Raw genomic sequence first — 21,637 nt, forward strand, 5'->3', positions numbered from 1 at the left:
CGGTGACTCGTCCGTGCCTCCAGAATCGGCGACCGCTGCTCTTTTTTGCTGCCGATTCTGGAAAGACTGCGCAACCCTTTAAACCCCACCATCTGTAAGTTTTTTCTCCCTCTTTCCCTTTCCTCTCTTCTCCTCTTCACCAGTCAGAAGAATCACCAGTCCAATTGCACCTTGTGCATCACGCATTCAGCTCAATTAATCTTGTCTCAATACTTTAGAGTGCCTTGCGCCTCGCTTTTTCATCTTTGACGTGCCGTTTCCTAATCCGCCTTTATGAACGGCCGCTCGTCGGAATTCACTTCTCAGGTATGTGGCTTGTTTTTCTTCTTTAACATGACTGCACGTGGCCAGTGAAATCAATCGTCACTTGTCTGCTTAACCAAACCGTTGCTCGTTTCAATCTATCTTTAATAGAAACGCTAACGTTTATTGTTTCTACAGGACTATCTTTCTGGTTTGTGTTACCGTGACTCACCCCTCATGATGCCATCTAACAAGCTTCATACAGACCACCTGTGGAGGGCCTTGTCAGCTTGAAACAGCTCCCCCAAAAATCGATTACTGCTTCTTCCACCTGTGAAATAAAACAAACAATATCAAAGGACGGTGCAACTGCAGCATTGAGCCTCTAACCACAATGCCTGCGACATTCTCTTCCGCGGCGCTAGCTGCTGCTCGAGCTCCGGTTCTGCTCCGAAACAGCACCCGCCTCCCTCGAACTCTCCCAACCCGCCTTTTCACCACAGCAGCTCTCAGGACTCAGGCCAGAGCCTCGCTTCAGTCAAATATCCCTAAGCGACTGGGCACAATTTCAGTTCGCCAATATTCAGCAACTGCTCAGTCTGCCCCCAATCCCAAGGCCTACCTTGATAGCGGGGTTATCAAGCCAAAGCAAAATGTCGATGTCAAGAAGGTTCTCGTCATTGGCAGTGGTGGTCTAGCCATTGGACAGGCTGGTGAATTCGATTACTCCGGTAAGACCTCTTCCTTCGGCTACTCTTAAATTTTGCATATATGCGGGCTTTTTTATGAGTCGTATTCGTCCAAGTGACATATGAAGCAAATGTCCGCAGACTTGGTAGTGCGTGCCGACTAACACATTGCCTCACAGGAGCGCAAGCCTTGAAAGCTCTCAAGGAGGCTGGTGTCGCCTCTGTCCTCATTAACCCTAACATTGCTACAATTCAAACCAATCACACTCTTGCCGACGAAGTCTATTATCTGCCCGTGACGCCCGAGTATGTCAGCTATGTTATCGAAAAGGAGAAGCCCGATGGCATCCTTCTCTCCTTCGGTGGCCAGACTGCACTGAATCTGGGTGTTCAGATGCAGCGACAGGGCCTGTTTGAGAAGTACGGCGTCAAGGTTTTGGGAACTAGCGTAAGGACTCTGGAGCTCAGTGAGGACCGAGACCTCTTCGCCAAGGCACTCGAGGAGATCAACATTCCTATCGCCAAGTCTATTGCCGTTGGTACTGTAGACGAGGCCCTCGACGCTGCCGACAAGATTGGATACCCCATCATTGTTCGCGCTGCTTATGCACTCGGTGGTCTTGGCTCAGGTTTCGCCAACAACGAGGAAGAGCTCCGCAATATGGCCGCTCGATCCCTCACTCTTTCCCCTCAGATTTTGGTCGAGAAGTCGCTCAAAGGCTGGAAGGAAGTCGAATATGAAGTCGTCCGAGATGCCAACAACAACTGTATCACTGTGTGCAACATGGAGAACTTCGACCCCCTTGGAATCCACACCGGTGACTCTATTGTCGTTGCACCTAGTCAAACTCTCAGCGATGAAGAGTATCACATGCTTCGAACTGCTGCCATCAAGATTGTCCGTCACTTGGGTGTTGTGGGAGAGTGCAACGTTCAGTATGCCCTACAGCCTGATGGTCTCGACTACCGAGTTATCGAAGTCAACGCTCGTCTTTCGCGATCTTCTGCGCTTGCTTCGAAGGCTACCGGATACCCTCTCGCTTATACCGCTGCCAAGATTGGGTTGGGACACAGCCTTCCCGAGCTTCCTAACGCTGTCACCAAGACTACCACGGCCAACTTCGAGCCTTCACTGGACTACATCGTCACCAAGATCCCTCGATGGGATCTGTCCAAGTTCCAGCACGTGAAGCGTGATATCGGAAGTGCTATGAAGTCGGTTGGTGAAGTTATGGCTATCGGCCGAACCTTTGAGGAATCTTTCCAAAAGGCTATTCGTCAGGTTGACCCCAAGTTTGTTGGCTTCCAGGGTGACAAGTTTGACGACTTGGACTTTGAACTCCAGAACCCTACCGATCGCCGATGGCTCGCTGTTGGACAAGCTATGCTTCACGAAAACTACTCTGTTGAGAGGGTTCATGAGTTGACCAAGATTGACAAGTGGTTCTTGTACAAGCTTCAGAACCTTGTCGACTGCACTCGCGAAATGGAAGCTGCTGGTGGCCTTGAAGCCCTGCAGAAGGATCAAATCATCAAGGCAAAGAAGCTGGGATTCTCTGATCGACAAATCGCAAATGCCGTTAAAAGCACTGAAGATGAGGTCCGAGCCCGCCGTCTCAGCTTTGACATCCGTCCATGGGTGAAGAAGATTGATACCCTCGCTGCCGAATTCCCTGCTGATACCAACTATCTGTACACTACTTACAACGGTTCATCTCACGATGTTACCTTCGACGACAAGGGAAAGATTATCCTTGGTAGCGGTGTCTACCGTATCGGTAGCTCCGTTGAATTTGACTGGTGTGCTGTCAGCGCCACTCAGGCTCTCAGACAGATGGGCGAGAAGACCGTGATGATTAACTACAACCCTGAGACCATGAGCACTGATTATGACGAGGCTGACAGGCTCTATTTCGAGGAACTGAGCTATGAGCGTGTCATGGATATCTACGAGCTGGAGAACTCTTCCGGCGTCGTTGTCTCTGTTGGTGGCCAACTGCCGCAGAACATTGCTCTCCGCCTTCAGGAAACTGGCGGCGCCAACGTTCTCGGAACTGACCCCAAGGACATTGACAAGGCTGAGGATCGTCAAAAATTCTCTGAGATCCTCGACAGCATTGGCGTTGATCAGCCCGCTTGGAAGGAGCTCACCTCCGTTAAGGAGGCTGAGGACTTCGCTGATCAAGTGGGATACCCCGTTCTGGTTCGTCCCAGTTACGTCCTGTCTGGAGCTGCCATGACCGTTATCCGCAGCCAAGAAGACCTCAAGGACAAGCTTGAAGCCGCAGCCAATGTTTCACCTGACCACCCCGTTGTTATCACCAAGTTCATCGAGGGTGCCGAAGAGATTGATGTTGATGGCGTGGCCTCTCAGGGTAACTTGATTCTCCATGCCGTTAGTGAGCACGTTGAGCAGGCTGGTGTTCACTCTGGTGACGCCACCCTTGTTCTCCCACCCGTCAACCTCGATTCCAGCACCATGGAGCGCCTCAAGGAGATTGCCCAGAAGGTTGCCAAGGCATGGAAGATCACTGGTCCCTTCAACATGCAAATCATCAAGGCTGAGAACCCTGAGGGTGGCGAGTCCCTGCTTAAGGTTATCGAGTGCAATCTCCGCGCTTCTCGATCGTTCCCCTTTGTCAGCAAGGTGCTTGGAACCAACTTCATCGATGTCGCCGCCAAGGCTCTTGTTGGCAAGAACGTCCCTGAGGCCACTGATCTCATGACTGTCAAGCGTGATTACGTTGCTACCAAGGTGCCCCAATTTTCTTGGACTCGTCTCGCTGGTGCAGACCCCTTCTTGGGCGTTGAGATGTCTTCTACTGGTGAAATGGCCTGCTTCGGAAAGGATCTCGTTGAGGCTTACTGGACTTCGCTTCAGTCAATGATGAACTTCCGCATGCCTGAGCCAGGTGAGGGTCTGCTGTTCGGTGGTGAGGTTAGCAAGACTTGGTTAACTCAGGTCGTCGACTATCTTGCTCCCCTTGGGTACAAGCTGTATGCCGCCGGCAACGACGTCAAGAACTTCATCGAGACCAGCTCAAAACACAAGGTCGATGTCGAAGTCATTGAGTTCCCCACAGATGACAAGCGTGCCCTTCGTGAAGTCTTCCAGAAGTACGACATTCGCGGAGTTTTCAACTTGGCTCTCGCTCGTGGCAAGACCACCTCAGATGTTGACTATGTCATGCGCCGAAATGCCGTCGACTTTGGCGTGCCCCTGTTCATGGAGCCTCAGGTAAGCTTAACTTTATAACCCCTGTCTAAAAGCTGATAGCGCCTGTTCTAACTGTTTTAATAGACCGCTATCCTCTTTGCTCAATGCATGAGCGAGAAACTCCCTCGCCCTGAAGGTATTCCCTCGGAAGTCCGGGCTTGGTCCAACTTCATTGGCGGCAAGCCCTTGTAAATTATATACCCTTTACATTCTCTCGGCGTTTCTGCATAGGTAGGGGGCCAGAGAAGTAAACTGGCGTTTATCATTTATTTGTGTACTTGTGGCCTATTTCTTTGTCTTGTAATATCACATAATGAGCCGTTGGGTTAAAAAAGAGAGAAGGTCGGATACTGGACGGACGGACGGACGGATGGATAAGAGAAAGGCGTAGGAAGAAGGGGAAAATAGTCATGAGGCGTCTCCTCAGAACTTCAAAAAGAGAAGATATTTTGTCTACAAACATTTATTACTTTATTCTAAAAGCACATCTGCAGTAAAGTACTCGCATTTGATAACTTATCATTAGGTGCTATATAAATACATTTAATGATTCACATAGCAATGCAGATGTGTAACAAAACGTTGTAAGCAAAATCTCAACCCCACATTCAAAGCAATGAGTCACGTGCAGGACCTCGGCCTTCTGATCGCCGAAGCTGCAGCATGGAAGCAGCTACCGGAGCTAGTCCCAAGCACAACAGCTGGTTGCAGCTTCTCGATTTTAGTGCCAGCAACAGCCGTTTCTTAAGCTGCCCCTCCCGTTCGTTAACCCTCGTCATTCCAACAACACCAATCCAATTATAGGGAGGGAACAAAAAACAGTCGAAGATCAAGATTTGATTGATTTTTCCTTCTCTCCTACTATTAGCGCCTCGAACGACCTGCCCTGCAATTGCAGTTTCCATCTTCTTTCCACATCCGGTGCTTATCGCCTTTTTTGTTCTGTCGAAGCTCCGTCCGATCCTTTCAAGATGCTGTCATCGGCTGCTCTCGCGGCCACTCGTCGCGTGCTCACCAGCACCGGCGCAGCAGCTCCATTGCGCCAATCCGTCGTCCTTGCAGCTCGCGCACTCGTTCTGCGTCCTGCCGCGCCCTCTTTGCGGCTAATCAGCACCTCAGCGCCCCTGCGCGCGGCTGCAACGAAGGCGACCAAGTCCAAGTCAACAAAGAGCTCCACCAAGAAGCCGGCCACCAAAAAGACAGCAAAGCCCAAGGCTAAGAAGCCGGTCAAGAAGAAGGCTGTCAAGAAGAAGGTCGCGGTCAAGAAGCCAAAGAAGGCTGTCAAGAAGAAGGTGTTGACAGACGAGCAGAAGGACAGGCTCGAGGTTAGGAGGCTGCGACAGATGGCGCTGCTGAAGGGACCGACTTTGCTTCCGGAGACGGCATGGAGCGTGTTTATGATTGACAACATCCGTGCTGGAGAAGGTAATCTCGTGGACAAGGTCAGGGCCCTTGCTACTAGCTTCAAGAATCTGCCCGAGTCTGAGAAAGAGGTAGGCTGAATTGAACCCTCCCTTGATTCGATTGGTTATGAGACTTACTTTTCTCGTGTTTTTCAGCGCATGGCAGCGGTCGGACAATCTAACAGGATTGCCAATCAAGAGGCGAAGAAGAAGTGGATTGAGTCTTACCCTCCCGAGGCAATCCACGCTGCCAACCTCGCCCGTCGTCGCCTGGCTCGCAAAACAGACAAGTCCAAGGTCTACCTCATTCACGACGAGCGCATTCCTCAGCGCACTGGATCCGGCTTCACATTTTTCATCAAGGAGCACTTCAGTGAGAACGATGGCTCGCCTAAAGATGCCATGCGCAGTCTCAGCGAACGCTGGAAGACTTTGAATAACGAAGAGAAGGCCCCTTACCTGAAAAAGGCTGCTGACCTTGGCGAGTCATCAGGAGCGCAGCTGAAGGAGCTACGAGAGAAAGGCGCCAAGTACTGGAAGGAGAAGCTTGCCGCAGGCAAGGAGTAAGATAGGTGTCTGGTAGTGGATGCTGACGATATTGTATGTTATAAGCGAGTAGAGGAGCTACTTTTCTTTTCCTCTTTTGGGCCATGTCACTTGTCTTGTATTTTTTATTGCGTATCTGTCTCTTGGTTTTGGGCTGGTGATAGGAAATGGGAAGGACAATGGAAGGACGAAAGCGTAGAAAATAAAACGTCGGTTGGTTTCCTTTGATACTTTCTACTTGATCTTTAGTGCTGTGCCTTTTGCTGCGGACTAATGCTGCGTAACGATACATCTATTATTGTATTACGTTAAACACCACTTTCCCTTGAAACGATGCCTAGGTAGCAAGTGCAGTAAATATGAGAGCTCCCCAACGCCAATCTCGTGAAACATGCCAATGCTTTCTATCAGCCAATAGCTGCGATTGCAGGTCCCAACCTTTGAAAGGATATTATATTATAGCAGTTTCAGCCAGTTTGCTTAACGAGTAGCAGAACTACACTCTTACTGTTTCTCCGCGGGAGGCACTTCTATAGCAACTTCCCCATCGCCATCCATCCATTTTGCACCAGTTGCTTTCAAATGCCTGCCGCTCGCAAGATACAGCAGCAGATACGCATGCTTGGCAACGTGCGCCCAGCAGTAGAGACGGATCCAGCCGTGCGATTCGTCTCGGCGACACCATACGCCCCAGCCAGCCAGACCACTGCGAAGGTAATTGGCCAGAAAGGTCCAGGCTTCGCTGTAAGTGTCTTGAGACCAAGTGGCACAATCGACGAACCAATAGCCTCGCTCAAAGGGATCAGTTGGACGGTTCTCTTTAGGGCGGTATCGTGATGATAGATCTCGCGCCAGTTTGTCTAGCTTGTCGGAGACCAAATCTGAGGGTTCGAGATGCACGATTCCAGTAGGTGGAGATGGTGGCCTGATCTCCAAGTCGTCTGGATCTGTGACTACAATTGATGAAGACGCTGTTGGTTGTTTCTTCCCTGTTGGTCCGATGTCGCTCACACTCCGATGGAGATTCGAGGCCACGGCTTCTTCATCTGTGAGTCCCTTGTGGCGTTTTGACAGAGGTGGTGCAGATTCAGCTCTGAATGAATTGGTTGCCTCTGAAGCTGTGTCGATTGCGCTGCTTGAAATATATATAGTCTCGTCAACTACAGTTGCTGATGGTTCATCTTGCATCCGCGTCAGAGCGCCAGGTACTCGAGGTGTGATGAGAACGGTCTTGGCAGCGTCTTTGTATCCAAGCGATTGACTCGCAGCTTCGTCCATGTCAGGAGGAATCGGAATAGACGACGGGATATTCACTTCATAAACATCAACTGACGAGTCTGAGCGATCCGCTGACGAATGCCTCGGCCGCGAGGACGAAGGCAGGCTTCTCAGATAGTGCTCTAGAACTCTTGTCGGCGTGGTGTGGCGTATCTCAGCGTCTGGCAAGGGGTAAGAATCACTGATCTGGCTTGGGGGAGCCTGCCATGAAGATGTGTGCTGAGTTGCGAGCTGAGTGGAGAGAAACCCCTCGTCGTTACCTCCCGGCAAGGATGTGTCTGCCGGATTGCCCTTCTCTTGCAACGGGGGTGAATAGCGGTTATCGTAGACGCTCCGAAAGCTTAGATCTTGAGATTCCGGGACCCATGGCTGCCCCGAAGGCACTGCTGCGAAGCCTGTAGTCGTAGGAGCTCCATCTTGTGTGGCATGTTGTCCTCTTTCAAGCTGAGGCTCCAGAGAGGGAGCTGTTGAGACGGTTATATGGCGATGGGGCTGAAAAGAGAGATACGACTGTGCGAGTTGCCTGTATGCGGCATCGTCTGCTGTCCTGCTTGGCGCCGTAACGTGAACTAAGATCTCGACATCCGGGGTCTGACTCTGTCGGGCTGCCATTGGGTGTCGAGTACTCGTTGTGGAGCTGCAGAGCAGGTCATGGCGACATGGCAAAGGAGATTATTGCTCGCGTTTGTCAAATAATCGCTGCGTGTAGTGGGAGATAGTAGAAGAGCGAGTGCTGGATGATGCGGACGAAGCACGATGGTGGATCATTTATACATGTTGCAGGTCTACGGTAGTCCCGCCTGTCGCTTCTAGAACGAGATCCTGGCTAGTAGCTGCAGTAGGAGTAAACAAGCTGCGTGCTGCTGTCTGTGGAATGGCGCAAAGATGCCTAGATTCCTAGTGAAGGTGGTAGGTCGTTGCCCTTTTACCCAGGATTTGAACAAGTATGTAGAGAAGATGAAGATGAAGTGAAGATGAAGTCCAAGAGCGAGCTGGGTGTAAATTACACAGTACTCGCTAGGCTTCTCCCCTGTCCCGCTAAAAGACCACTGCACCAACCCATTAGTGGCCGCATTTCGGTGCTACCACAGCGCTTACACTAATACGTGTATCGAATTGACCACTTATCAAGTGGTGTTGGCCATCCTCCATCGCCTCATTTACACCTCCCTACCTCTCCCCAATCAATCTTCTCTCTACACACAACCACCCGCAACAATGGCCAGTGCACCGAGAGGAGACCTCGGCAACGTCCTTGTGATCGGCGGCAACGGCTTCCTGGGCCACCACATCGTCAACCAGGCGCTGGACTCGTGGAACTGCAAGTCCGTCACCTCCATCGACCTGCGATGCTCGCGCAACGTCAACGACAAGGCCGCCTACCATGAGTGCGACATCACCGACACCGCCAAGCTGACCGAGCTGCTGCAAACGATCAAGCCCGACGTCGTCATCCACACCGCGTCGCCCGTCATCAGCGGCGAGGGCAAGACGGCTCATGAGCTCTTCCGCAAGGTCAATGTCGGCGGCACAAAGGCCGTCATCGAGGCCTGCCAGAAGTCGGGCGTCAAGGCCCTTGTGTACACCAGCTCGGCCAGCGTCATCAGCGACAACGAGACCGACCTGTTCAACGCGGACGAGGACTATCCCGTCATTCGGGGCGTTCAGCAGAAGGAGTACTACTCCGAGACCAAGGTGCGCAAATCTCCCATTTTGACCATTATGTGTTGATGGACAACTAACCAATTTCTCTTACCAGGCTGCTGCCGAAGAACTCGTCATCAAGGCCAACCGCCAAGAGTCCTCCAAGCTCCTCACCACCTCCATCCGCCCCGCAGGCATCTTCGGCGAGGGCGACGTCCAGACCCTCGCCGGCTTCCTCAGAGCCTACAAGAACGGCAAGTCCAACGTCCAGCTCGGCGACAACACAAACATCTTCGACTTCACCTACGTCGGCAACGTCGCCCACGCCCATCTCCTCGCCGCCCATCTTCTGCTCGCCACGGCCGCTAGCAGCATCATTCCCCTGAGCTACGAGCGCGTCGACGGAGAAGTCTTCTTCATCACCAATGACTCGCCCGTTTATTTTTGGGATTTCGCCCGCGCCGTCTGGAAGGCTGCGGGCAACGACAAGGGCACCGAGGGAGTCTGGCAGATTTCACAGGGCTGGAGTATTGTCCTCGGCTCGCTGAGCGAGGTCTTCTTTGGCATCATCAACAAGCCTCCCACTTTCACGAAGCTGAGGGCTGTCGTGTCTACCATGACGCGGTACTACAACATCAGCAAGGCCAAGCGTGTGCTGCGGTATGAGCCTTTGTGGACGCTTCAGGAGGGAGTTGACAGGGGTGTTGGCTGGTTTCTGGAGCAGGATAAGAAGGATGCCAAAGCGCAGTGATTGGACAGAACCGGTTTGTTCTTAGCTTTTTGGAAAAAAAAGGGAAGTCGTTGACTAAGGGGTGATGGAAAAGAAAGACGGAAATGTCAAAAGGCATCTGCAAAGTATCATATACCCATCGATGTCGTTGATAAGTGTCATGATCTAAATGCACATACAGCATGTTTACATAAGCCATTCATGTATGTTCATATAGAAGCATACAAGTAATTATTTAATACGTATCTATCTAATGAAAAAGAAGATTAATTTCAACTCTGTATTTCTCAATTTGAGCAAAGTCCACATAAAAGGAGTTGTTAGCTGAACATATTTCACGACATAGACAAATTTCAAAGGGAAATCAAAGCAAGTGAGAAAGACAGCAAAGCCTTCTCTTACGAATTCTTCCATATCGTTCCGTCCTAACGCTCCATTTCTGTCTCTTTGCTTTTGCAGGAGAGGATGAGAGAACAAAGCCTCTCCCCGTCTAATACACGAATATCCAAGTCTCCTCTCTCCTTCTCCACAAGTCACCGAAATTTTAAACAAGATACAATGGAAAGAAAAGAGAGCGAAAATCCACAATCCACAATCCACAATCTTATAAAAGAATGTATAGATTTCTTTTTACAATCGTCAATCTCTTCCCTTTGCTCACCCTCATAATAAAGGAACAAAATTCCAAAGTGTGGATGCAATCAACCTCCTTTCTTTATCATTCTCTCTTTTCATTTCTGTCATAGCTCTTTCTAGCTTTTCCTTCGTCTAGATACCAAAGAGTTTGTCTGCCTTCCGTTAAAGACACAGGTGTCATCGACAAAAAAGTATTCAAGGCTATGATCCCCTCTTGCAACACGAAGAGTAGGACAAAAAAGGAGATTGTGACATAAAAAAGGGATACTCGAACAAAAAATAGCGGACATTTCGTCTCTCTGACTTTCTTATTCCATACAACCACTAAAAAAACAACCACCATAAAGTACTAAGCATTTTGCAAAGGGCGGAGGCTCGCTCGCTCGCTCGCACACAGATGCTGTTGCTGCGTTTGCTAAAAAAAAAAAAAAAAAAAAAAACTACTACCAAACCACATTCCACATCCACATCCAACTTTCGCTCATTCCAAAAAAAAAAATCAACTTTTCTGTTTTTAAAATGCCAACCAGGACCGTCTTTTTTGAAAGGAAAAAAAGGTTGGAAGAAAAATATTTTGGGCCAAGAAACAAAAGAATATCCTCCTTCTTTGCAGCGACTTTTTTCTTTTCATCCAGTCACTCTGTTATGACAAGTAAAAACACCTATCTTTGCGATACAGCTTCTCTATACATGTAGGTCATAGGAACGACTTGGAAGGAATATGATAACAGAGAAGCAAAGAAGGAGAAACAGAGAAACGTAGAAATTGGGGAGAAAGACAAACAGAGAAAAAAAAAAGTAAGACTAACGAAAGACATAGCATCGCCAGGATTGTCGTATCGAACATCAGAGTAAGAAAGTTCGGTCTTAACTGTTTGCAGTGAAGATGGACAAAGGTAATCGACAAACGCCTGGAGAAATGCTACAAAAACACTGTTTCCGGGCCACGCTTCCTATATAAGGAAACAACAACAAAAAAGAGACATACCATACAGATCTTCCCCAGCTTCTTGCCAAATCAGTAGAAAAGCTCAAACAGTTAACCAGAATATCAAAACGGTTCGCCAACACCTACCCCGCCGCCTTGACGGCCCCAAACGCCAGAATTCCGCCACTCTCCCCGTTTACTATGCTCAGTGTTCTCTGAACGAGGATCAGGATGATCCATTTGACTAGCATCATAGGGAGAGGGCTGGTCTTCCGGGGGTCTGAACCGTGGCGGAGGTACCGGTGAAGCCGCGTTCGAATAGGGTGCAGGGACATTGTCTTGCATCGGTCGCACTGATCTCTCGCTTTGCAAGAGAGAGGGATCTGTTTCGACTCGCTTGGGTGGCGAGCGAGTCGAGCTTTCCTGTCGGTTGTAGATTTCGCTAGGCTCAGCAGGGCCTTGCCCTCTAAGGTCTTGGTATCGTTTCATAATCTCCTTGGTTGAAATCTCGCCGTTGTTGCTGAAAAGATAGGGGTCGTTGAGCAGTGTAAGAATCTCATCCGGAACCTAAAGATCGCTCATTAGCATCGTTGAATAACAATCAAGAACAACAGTTGAGCAAAAAAAAATTATTATTTTTCTGTTGTGAGAAAAAAAACTTACTTGACACATTTCTTCAATATTGTCAATGAGAATTTCCACCGCGTCAATGACGTAGATAGTCTCGCTATCCATGGCAAGTGTTTTGGCAGGGTTCATCAAAATATTGGGCGCAATAACAGTCGCCAAATTCCTAACGTCCATCTTGGATCCGACTTCTTCATCCAGTTGATGGAAGGTGCCTGCCCATTTGAGGAATACAAGCAGAATTTCTAGACAGTCTCGGTGGCTCTTGGGAAGGAGACAGCAGGCCATGTGCAGGCACTGCAGCTTTCGAGCAGGATCCTGGATTTTCGCAACGGCGACCCATAGTTTGTAAAGCTTGTGAGTCATAAGGGGATCTGGGAGGTCTCGCAAATATCTCTTCAACACTGCAGCCAGCTGAATGACTGGCTGCTCCATGAAATTAACAGTATCACAGCCTTCCGCATTGATCTTATCGACCATATTTTGTTGCTTTTTTATATTGCCGTTTTTGCGGAAAACACCTTCGACAGAAAGATCCATCTTGCGCATAGACGAAATGATATCATCAACCACAGCGGGAATGCGCAGAGTGCCAGGTCCCACACCATCTGTCGAATCAGCGCCGTCTCGCTCAATGATGACTTCCAAGGGGACACCAAAGACGCCCTTCTTCTTGACAGCTTTGTTTTTGTCGTTTTTGAACGCTTTGCCGAGATTTTTCCAGAATGTAGCAGGTTTCCTAGATTCAATAAAGCTTAACAGCTCTTCTAATGTGAAATCCTGCTCAACCACAGGGTGCATGATCAAGACAGCAAGATGCCTAACGTTGAAGTACTCGAGGCCTGATAGCTCAGGGAAGAATTTTCTGCCGACTCGAGACATCATTTGATCGGCCGTCTGGAGATCTTGATCCCTACCAGCGGATTGCGTCCTGGCATGGCCTAAACCAAGACCTTGATCTGCGGCACCAGACCGCAGGACGTCGCTGGGGGGCAGTCGATCTCGGCGTTGCTGTTGTTCGCGAGACTGCTCAACAGCCACAATGCGAGAGATGTCGTCCAAGGTAATAGCGTCGTTTTGTCCAAACATCTGGTCAGTCGATCCCTGAGTCTTACCCTCTCCTCCAGAAGATGCAGGGCGGGGACCCCGTCCATCAGCATCCATAACACGAGACGTCCGAGCCTGCCTGACACTAGATGACAAGTGTCGGTCGAGACGAGTACTGCGAAGTCTTCGAACCTCATTCAGAGTAGTCTCGTAAGTTGACTCGCGACGGCGACTTTTGTCACCTGACTGCTTAGATCTGGCATCTGCGCGCAATGGATCGCTTCCATCAGCACCAGGTTCGCCAGATGATATGGTGCCATTGCTTCTGAGGATATCCAGTAATCTTGCAAGGGCGACTTTGAGGAGAAAAACGTATTGCTGAAGTTTGGAAATGTGTGTAAATGGTGTGAGGCCGTCTGTTTTGCCTCCGATACATGTTATGCAGTAAATTTTGCGTTCATGCGAGTTGAGAAAAGCTTCATTCAAGACACGTCCAAGCTCCCGCTGGCAGCGGGAACAGTTGACACAGTTAATGTGCCACCGCATATCGCCGTTTTTAGCACACTCGTCTTCTACCGATCTTCCACACTGGGCGCAATGATCCGAGTCTTTAGCTGAAAGGCGCTTGCCTCCCATGGTCACTTGTAGAAGACCCTCGTCGCCCTTGTAGCTCTCAAAATCGTTCAAGTCGTCTAAAAACTGATGAAGGCCATCGCTGGTAGTCGCTTCTCGCTCTAGACGCAACGCCCCCTGAAGGCAAATACGGATTAACAGCTTGAGATAGTGGGCTAAGCCAGTAACAAGGGACAGAAGCTCTTGAGTAACACCAAGCTGCCGGGAGCCATTATCTTGTGTTTTCGAAAGCAGAGAAAAGAAGGATACGATCTTCTTGCAGAGAAGCTTAGCTTCACGGCCATACGACATGCCTGTGAAAAGAATATATTAGCGTCAAGCCATGCTTTCAGGTTTCATATTTGCAGGACTCAAACGTCTTGTTCTGATCTTGTCTTTTTAGACTTACCTTTCTCATTTTGCCTTGCGACAGCGGCGTCTAGTCTGTCCGCAGACTGGAAGAGAATTTCGACGTGCCAGATGAAGCGTTTGGCTACCAACACACCGTCGATGTACGAAGCGTTGCTAACGTGCAGCAGCATATCGGATATACATGCTGCAGACGACTCTTCAAACGTTGATAATACGCTCCATATCCTGAAAACTTTATCTTCCATGCGTTCTTCTTCTTCCCGAATACGGTCCCTGTCGACATCGCTAACCTCGCCTTCATGGATCTGCGGCGCCTCCGTTGGCTGAGCTAGACGCACGTTCCAAAACTTGTGTATCATATAGCACTCGGGATGCCAGTGCTGGTTCTGCCCATTGCGGAAAATTTCCACAAACTGCTTGAGGATAGCCGTCTGGCAGCCATTGCATCGCTGCGCAAACTGAGTGGAGTAGTGGTAGTGGCAGTAGACGTTGCTATCGTGCTCGTAATAACTGTCTTGGGCGCCAAAGACGGTCGCACAGAGTGAGCAAGTAAAATGATCAACGTGATACTTGTGCTCGAGCGCGGTTATGTATGACCCGCGAAGCGCCCCACCACATTTATGGCAAAGGAGGCCAAGTCGTCGAAAGTAATCAGTCTCGCAAAGGGGGTATTGATCTCCATTTTCATCTTCTGCGGGAAAGAATTTGGATGCTACGATATCGCCACAATCCTGTCAAGCGAAGTTAGTACATCTCGCGATAGAGATGTGGTAAAGTGGGGGGAGAAAGGGGATGAAAGAGAGGGGGGCAGCATTACTCGACACTTGAAGCAATCCAGATGAAATGTTCCGTCCAAAGCCCGAACAAACTGTCCGGTCAATTGCAAACCACATTTTTTGCAAACTCTCGTCTGAGCACTGGTAGATCGTCCTCCGTTTCGCGGTCGTGGGCGGCTCACTTCGCTGCCGTTTGAAGGATCCTCTGCCCATCCTGAGGGCGGTAGGGGGCTGTTAGGACCTGCTACTGTCGGGATAGGTGCTTGCGAAGATCCGTTTTGCCAGCCTCCGTCTGCGTGTCGCGAGTCTGGTCCGGCATGCTCATTCGTATGACCGTTGGGGCCCTCCTCCGGGGCAACAACCACAGGCGGTGCGTTGCCGTGGTCGGTTGCCATGGCGCAGAATGCGGCGGATTTCCTCCCGAACGCGTGTTCCTCTTCTCAATCTGGGGGGCCAGTATAATGATTCTGCCCCGTCTCAACGCCAGGTGTCTAGCAGTCGTCGGCGAGGGGTAGCGGCAACGGCCGGCATCAGCTGGGGTGGTTCTCGTAGATGGTATCGATCTCAATTGGGAGCAACGCCACGGCTCCAAACAAAGCGATGCGCGACAGCGTGCCTCAAGCAGCTCACAGCTCAAAGCAAAGCGCGGCCGATAATCGCGTGACTGTCCAGCAACGACGGGTCGGTCTCGTCTGGGCTAGATGGTCGGACAGAAAGTAGATGAGCTCGAGGAGGATCGTGGAGTGCTGAGCTGGGAGAGTTAGATCCGCGTAGCATGCGGGTCGTCAACATGCACTATATGGAAATGGCGGGGGGGAACGACGCCAGCGCCAGCACAGGATGGAGGAGGGGGTTCAAGGAGAGAGAAAAGGTCAGCTCCTGTGAGAGGCAGAAACAGCCCGTGATGGTAACAAAACAGAGAGAGCCAACATGTAGATTCTCACAGTGGAGGAGAGCTGGACTGGCGCACTTTGCTGGACTCACGGGACTGGGGGCGGTCGAGGGTGTGCTGACAGCGCGTGGAGTCGCTGTGGTTTCTGAGGGGCGGCTAGTTTGGGTGTAATTTCCAGGTCGCCTGGTCGCTGATGGGCGCTGGCGCTGCTGTTGGCTTGGGCCTGGGCCGCTAATTGTTTGGGGTGCTCTGATGCTCCGTGCCGGTACCACTGTTCCTGGCGTGGGCGTTGCAGAGAGCTGAGGGGGCGCGCCAAAGGCGACCAGGTCGGTGAGTACCCTTTACTTTGCTTGAGCCGCCTGGCCTCTTCCCGCGCAATCGAGCAGCACGGCAAGGCATTATGACGCCGGGCCTCTATCGCGGGTACAAAGCATGTACAAGCATGTGCTATTCAGGTACGAGTGCAGCAGTCGTTTTGGCAGCGCCGCTTTAGTTCTTGTCACAAGTATTGATCTGTAAGCTCTCTCTCCCCCTCTTCAAACGAGGCGCACTTCGTCTCAGTTCGCTCAACTGCGCCACATCTGGCAGTCTCCAGCTCCCCATGTCTAGGACCTGCAGTAGGGACTGCCTCGCTCCCCGGCACTGTTGTCCCAGATGGCAGGCGGATGAGTAAGGTAAGCAGGCCGAATCACACGATCAGCCTACCTGTGTTTGGACGCATTCTTCGTGTGCAGAGTATCGTATCTACCTTCTTAGCGAAGGGTCAGATACGACGGGTAAGATACGGGATGGAGCAGCTAAAGCTACTATGCGTAAGGCTGAATTAGCTTCTGAAGCTGAATACACCACTGTAGATGTGAGGAGGTGCTGGGGGACGCATCGTTAGTAAAGAACATGGCCTTACTAGAGGCTCATAGACTCTTCAGCCATCTGATACCCATGTGCCCTGAGCTGTTAAAGAGCAGAAAGCTTAGTCCCCTTTGTGAGATTTGTTCACGCTGCGTGCGCCACACGGGGGCATTCCGTCTGTACCTGGCATCGTTGCATTACGCCGTGGCTTCACTGTTCTATTTTTACTTCTGCATCTGTCAGTGTTTAGCCGACGCCAGTCGATAGGTCCAAGATGTAAACTAGATAGCTAGCAGCAAAGTCTACTCACCATGCATTCAACTCACTACCTGCATGTGCCAGTACATGGTGGTTCTCGTCTTATTCCTGGCCATCTGATAAGCCTGAAACTCCATCTAGGTGCCAACAGCATACTAAAAGTCGACACCAAACTCAGCAGCATATAATACGCAGCACTGGCGCCCTCATCGGCCAAGCTGTTTCAAAACCGTTATAAAGCCCCCTCACGTTGACAGTTAGATTTTGATATTCATTACGATTACGGAGCAAAAATATAGCCGAGATCAGCCCGGTCGAGATAGGCAACCCGGGCCGGGCCACCAGCCCTGGCTCTACTGAGCATAAGCATAAAAACTCTCTCGTATTTCTGTCTTGTGTCCTACGGAGCGCGATCCCCCATGCAGTAGGTACGGGAAGGTAGTTTTTGCAAGAGTACAGCGAGCGCTTTTTAACCTATAAACAAGACGGTCGATCAGCACGCCATAAGCGCTCGGGCTGCGGGTATTGACAGACGGATAAGGGGCTCAAGCTCAGCAGCTTTTGTAGCTTCCGTGGCGACTTAGCTTCCTCAACAGCAAGCCAAGATGGATCCATTCTCAGCATGGCGGCTGTCCCCGTATTCAGCCTCCAGTCGCCAGCATTTCTCCGTGCCGTATCGACAGGAACCCGTCCGCATAACGCACAGCTCCTTAATTGCAAGGCCAGGGCCCTGTGGCTGGAGAGCTTCATATATGTAGCGGCAACAGCACTAGCCCCGATGCGTCCATCTCTTGTAAACCGCCGGCGACCTCTTGGGCCAAGATTGCCAAGTCCAGCAAGTACTGGGCATGTACCTATCATCAGTCATAATTCTCGGCACCTGCACGGCACTGCAGTGTTTGATGCGCAACCTTGCGCGCTTATTACGCTTAAGGAGGCGGTTTGGCTGGCGGTATTACTCCTTACACGTACCCTGTCCACCTATGACGTCCTTTGCAGCCATGGATTCGGTACATCTAACGCCGTTGGAAGGCCAATGCGAAATCTTCGGTGCTATTTAGAGACTTTGGGCTCGATTATAGATTAGATACTGCGCTGTAGTTTTCCTCGTATCTACCTTGGCCACCTAGTATGGAGTAATGCTGTATTGCTGCTTTTTCTCAAAGGATCCTTCACTCTTCTACAGAAACCTCAGCTACGGGGCCACAAGAGACTTTTCCTGTCAGGGGCAGCCGTGCTGAAAGTGCTGAATTTTGTCTAGCAGCTCCAGCTACCGCAGCACTATAGCGGAGCCATGGCGATTCAAGTCCCGCTCTCGTGCTTGGTTGGTCCAGCTCATTATCGCCGCTGTAGCTGTTGCTGAAGAGGCTGTATTTTGCGAGACTGGGGCAAACACACGCAAACAGATGAGAAAATATCTTCCATCTTATCATATTTCGTAAAAGCTAAAAATGATACTACGAGCACAACGGTAACAATCTTCGCGAGTACATACTACCTGCAGCATATTCAAACATTTGAACTTTTGATCCATTGAATTACAGATACCAATCGCTATCGGGTAACGTGACGTCCCCAACTCCAAATTCGCCTTTTTCCACCTCCAAGGGCTCGTCCCTGTTATTTTTGGACCATCTTCTTCAGCCTCTTCTCAATCTTCTCTCGACCCTCCAGAGTCCGCCAAACCTCGTGAGGTGCATCGTCCACGATATCCCAGTGTTGAAGCTTGTCAGTCAGCCTCGTCAGGTCCCGCTGCTTGGCTGACCACTCATCGCTCGCCTTGAACCTGCGGCCTGAACTAATCACAACCAGCGGCGTGTCCCTTTCCTGAATCTGCCTGCTGCTGTCGACGTCTCGCTTGGTGAACGAGTTGAGCACCAAGCTCTCCTGCAACTTGGCGAAGATGAATTTTCCCGTCTGATACGCAGATCGGCCATAGATCCGGTCGCGGCTAGTGCGTCCTTTGAATATCGCGCCCGGAATCCGGTCCAGCCCAAGCGGCGAGATGACGCCTCTCAACCACAGCCAGAAGCCTCGGCCTGGCGCCGCACCGGGGCCCAGCAGATCTTCGTGCAAAGGATCGATCAACAGCAAGCCCCGAACATCGTGACTGTGGCGAGCTGAAAAGACTCGCGAGTACAAGGACCCGATTCCTGCGCTAGCAAGAACAAAGGGCCCGCTCTCTTCTGCTTTGGCCAGCGCCTCGCTCAAGGCGTCAACGACGAAGCCGGCAGACGACGGCGATGGGGCGGTATCCGACCAAGCCAGTCCCGGGCGGTCTGCAAAGCAATAGCGAGAAATAGACCCGTTCTTGACCGCATTGTCTGCAAAGTCCCAAAGGCCGTATTCGACCGGCCACTCACCGCCCTCGAATAAGACTGTTGTGACCGTCTTGCCGTTCTCGTTCGTCTTGTTGCCTTGGCAATACAGGTGGATGCGATATTTTTCGCTGTCAACCCAATACAGCTTCCCTGGAGGAGCGACCTTTGCATCCAGAGCTCGGAGAATGATGGTTAGGGTAATCAGAGCAGCGGCCACAACCATCACCGAGTACCCAATGGTGGAGAGGAGAACCTCAAGCCATTCTGTGAGGCTTTTCCTTGATTCCGCGCGTCCAGTCAGCCTTTCCTCCTCCTCTGCCTTGCCCCATTGGACAGTTCTGTCGGTGATTATGGACCAGAGGCTCATCAAGAGAGCCCAGATGACGCTGACAATTCCAACCCATCCTTCCTCATACCTCGTTCTTTGAACAGAGGCGAGGAGGATCGCATCGAGCGCGAGAAAGGCCTAGGACGAACATCTTTTAGCGCGCACTAAGTGATGGTGCTATGATAATGTATAGTACTTACGGCAATTATGATTGCAAGTATTCTCACCGATTTCGATGGCACTCCAAAAAATAACAGCGTGAAAAGCATATTCGACAATGTCAAGCTCGTGTAGCCAAAAGCAAAGAAGCCGCTCCCTTTGGTATGGAACCCAGGAGGCGTGGCGAACGCAGACACGAGCACGATAACCCACCATAAGAAGGTCAGCGCGGTAAAGAACAAAGTAACATAACGGAGAAAACGAATGCTGAAGAGATTGTAGGGCGACACCGCAGGGTCGTCTGGCGAGAGAAGTTCTCTAGTAGAGTTGACTCGGTTGGGCAAGAGTCGCGTGTATTCGTCTGGAGGCCTTTCGCCCTCTTGTTCGGGGCTGTCCCGAAGGTCTGGCCGGTCCCGAAGGTCTGGCCGGACATCTTGTTCGCTGCCGTCCCCTTGGGAATTGAACAACGGCATCGTGGGTGATTCACGTAGCAGCGTAGACACTAGTATGCTAAGATGAAGAGAGTTCCAGCCCCGTAAACCTTGGAGTACTGAGAAATCGCCCGCCTCGATTAATGAGAAGAAGTTGAAAAAGTAGAATTGATGGAAATGATTCCAAGCTGAGAGCTCAGTTTGCCCCCTCCACCAGCATCCTAGCATGAGCTCTACAACCCGCAGCCCTTTCGTTGGTCCCATCGTCAAATAAATGTCATACTAAAAAATGTATACGTCATTTCACCTACACCCTGCTCCCCGATCCACCAATCGCCGTCCACCAAACAAGGTTATTAGACTTTCGCCTCACACTGCTCAATTTACTGCTCTTTTGCTCCGGGATTTCCATATCGAATGCAATTTGCATGTCTTTTCTTCCCGTCTTGGGGTAATGTTAGCTTATCGGAATCGCCCATGTGGATTGGAGCGTTGGCAGGGGCGGTGGCTCATGTGATGCATTTGTGTCGCGGGCATCTCATAGAGCTCTTCGGTGTCGCTAGCAGTTTTCAAGATGTCTTGGCTGCTCTGGGTATGACGTGTCAATGCCAGGAAAATACGTGTAATCGGATGACATGAAGAAGTATGCCAGCGTTACCAAGCTGTGGTTGGAACAACTGAGACATGCTGTGATGCTGATTGCCAGGTATTACTCAGGATCTAAATGTGAGGATGTTAAATTGATTTGAAGCTATGTACCATTCCTTATATCAACAAGCAAATTTGAACTGGAAATTGAATTAATCAACAATTCGTTCGGTTAGAGAGAAAATCCTCTTTCTAAACGTTTAAAACCCCTCAAAGGCCGCTCTAGCCCCTAGTTGTACCTAGCAAAGAAGAGAAAAATGCGAACACCACAGAAGCAAAACTATTCTCGGAGGCTGCATATTCTACCAACGCCAATCATAAGCTCATAAACTCGTAAAACAACCCGTTGTTCTATCGTTACTCTTCCCAGGGTGCAATTGCATTGTTGAATTTTGCACTCTTCAAGCTTGGGACAGAAGAGAAGCCACTCGATACGGACTGAGACCCACGACTATGTCTAGCATACGATGGCGGCATGTCTTTCGCTCGTGCCTTTTCTTTGAGGGCTTTCTCAGGGGTAGGGCCTGAAGTGGAGGTAACAGCACTGATTGGTACTTTTCCCATGGGAGAATGCAATTTTGCAGCAGCTTTCGGATCTTTGAGGTCGATGCCATGTTTCTTGAAAGTATCCTTTTTCTGGTCTCTCATGGCTTGAGCTGAAGGCTCACTTGTGGCCAGCCAGTTTTTGACTTGTGACATCCAGCGGGGGCGCTTCTTGTCCTCTCTAGTGGATGCAGTGTAGTCTGATCGAGGTTCGCTGCTTAACGAAGGGTCGTACCCAGGTCGGGAGTGATCCGACATGGTCTTAGATGTGGCAGCTGACGCTGCTGTGGGCATCTTAGAGAGCGGCTTGATGGGAAAGAGGAAAATGGGATCGTATCTTGGGTTATGAGACGTCGAACTCGTAGCTGCCCAGTCCAAGGGATTTTCTAGCGGCTTATCTGTAGAGAAAGACACTGGCCGGCCATCGACTCTGACTTCTTGCGGAGCTCGTCTCGTCGCT

General features: G+C 50.5%; 8 protein-coding genes across 8 annotated transcripts; 3 read left to right on the plus strand and 5 right to left on the minus strand.

Annotated features, from left to right (window-relative positions):
* Positions 1-637: 637 nt before the first annotated feature.
* Positions 638-4,341, plus strand: TGAM01_v209532 (carbamoyl-phosphate synthase arginine-specific large chain; the record flags this gene model as incomplete). Its single annotated transcript, XM_018807855.1, has 3 exons — positions 638-974; positions 1,112-4,170; positions 4,234-4,341. The coding sequence occupies 3 exons, from the start codon at positions 638-640 to the stop codon at positions 4,339-4,341; spliced, it is 3,504 nt and encodes a 1,167-aa protein (XP_018658893.1).
* A 779-nt stretch (positions 4,342-5,120) lies between these two features.
* TGAM01_v209533 (hypothetical protein) lies at positions 5,121-6,119 on the plus strand (the record flags this gene model as incomplete). Its single annotated transcript, XM_018807854.1, has 2 exons — positions 5,121-5,642; positions 5,709-6,119. 2 exons carry the CDS (start codon positions 5,121-5,123, stop codon positions 6,117-6,119), a joined length of 933 nt encoding a protein of 310 aa, XP_018658892.1.
* Positions 6,120-6,602: 483 nt separating this feature from the next.
* Positions 6,603-7,988, minus strand: TGAM01_v209534 (hypothetical protein; the record flags this gene model as incomplete). Its single annotated transcript, XM_018807853.2, has 1 exon — positions 6,603-7,988. The coding sequence occupies one exon, from the start codon at positions 7,986-7,988 to the stop codon at positions 6,603-6,605; it is 1,386 nt and encodes a 461-aa protein (XP_018658891.2).
* Positions 7,989-8,594: 606 nt separating this feature from the next.
* On the plus strand, positions 8,595-9,771 carry TGAM01_v209535 (hypothetical protein; the record flags this gene model as incomplete). Its single annotated transcript, XM_018807852.1, has 2 exons — positions 8,595-9,071; positions 9,136-9,771. 2 exons carry the CDS (start codon positions 8,595-8,597, stop codon positions 9,769-9,771), a joined length of 1,113 nt encoding a protein of 370 aa, XP_018658890.1.
* Positions 9,772-11,437: 1,666 nt separating this feature from the next.
* On the minus strand, positions 11,438-15,143 carry TGAM01_v209536 (hypothetical protein; the record flags this gene model as incomplete). Its single annotated transcript, XM_018807851.1, has 4 exons — positions 11,438-11,881; positions 11,978-13,914; positions 14,010-14,703; positions 14,931-15,143. The coding sequence occupies 4 exons, from the start codon at positions 15,141-15,143 to the stop codon at positions 11,438-11,440; spliced, it is 3,288 nt and encodes a 1,095-aa protein (XP_018658889.1).
* Positions 15,144-16,814: 1,671 nt separating this feature from the next.
* Positions 16,815-16,931, minus strand: TGAM01_v209537 (hypothetical protein; the record flags this gene model as incomplete). Its single annotated transcript, XM_024550578.1, has 1 exon — positions 16,815-16,931. The coding sequence occupies one exon, from the start codon at positions 16,929-16,931 to the stop codon at positions 16,815-16,817; it is 117 nt and encodes a 38-aa protein (XP_024404690.1).
* A 1,436-nt stretch (positions 16,932-18,367) lies between these two features.
* On the minus strand, positions 18,368-20,028 carry TGAM01_v209538 (hypothetical protein; the record flags this gene model as incomplete). The annotated part of the gene is made up of 2 exons (XM_018807850.1): positions 18,368-19,534; positions 19,597-20,028. The coding sequence occupies 2 exons, from the start codon at positions 20,026-20,028 to the stop codon at positions 18,368-18,370; spliced, it is 1,599 nt and encodes a 532-aa protein (XP_018658888.1).
* Positions 20,029-20,991: 963 nt separating this feature from the next.
* Positions 20,992-21,471, minus strand: TGAM01_v209539 (hypothetical protein; the record flags this gene model as incomplete). The annotated part of the gene is made up of 1 exon (XM_018807849.1): positions 20,992-21,471. One exon carries the CDS (start codon positions 21,469-21,471, stop codon positions 20,992-20,994), a length of 480 nt encoding a protein of 159 aa, XP_018658887.1.
* Positions 21,472-21,637: the final 166 nt, after the last annotated feature.

The sequence above is a fragment of the Trichoderma gamsii genome (assembly GCF_001481775.2).
Source record: "Trichoderma gamsii strain T6085 chromosome Unknown Scaffold_47.2, whole genome shotgun sequence".
Lineage (NCBI taxonomy): Eukaryota > Fungi > Ascomycota > Sordariomycetes > Hypocreales > Hypocreaceae > Trichoderma > Trichoderma gamsii.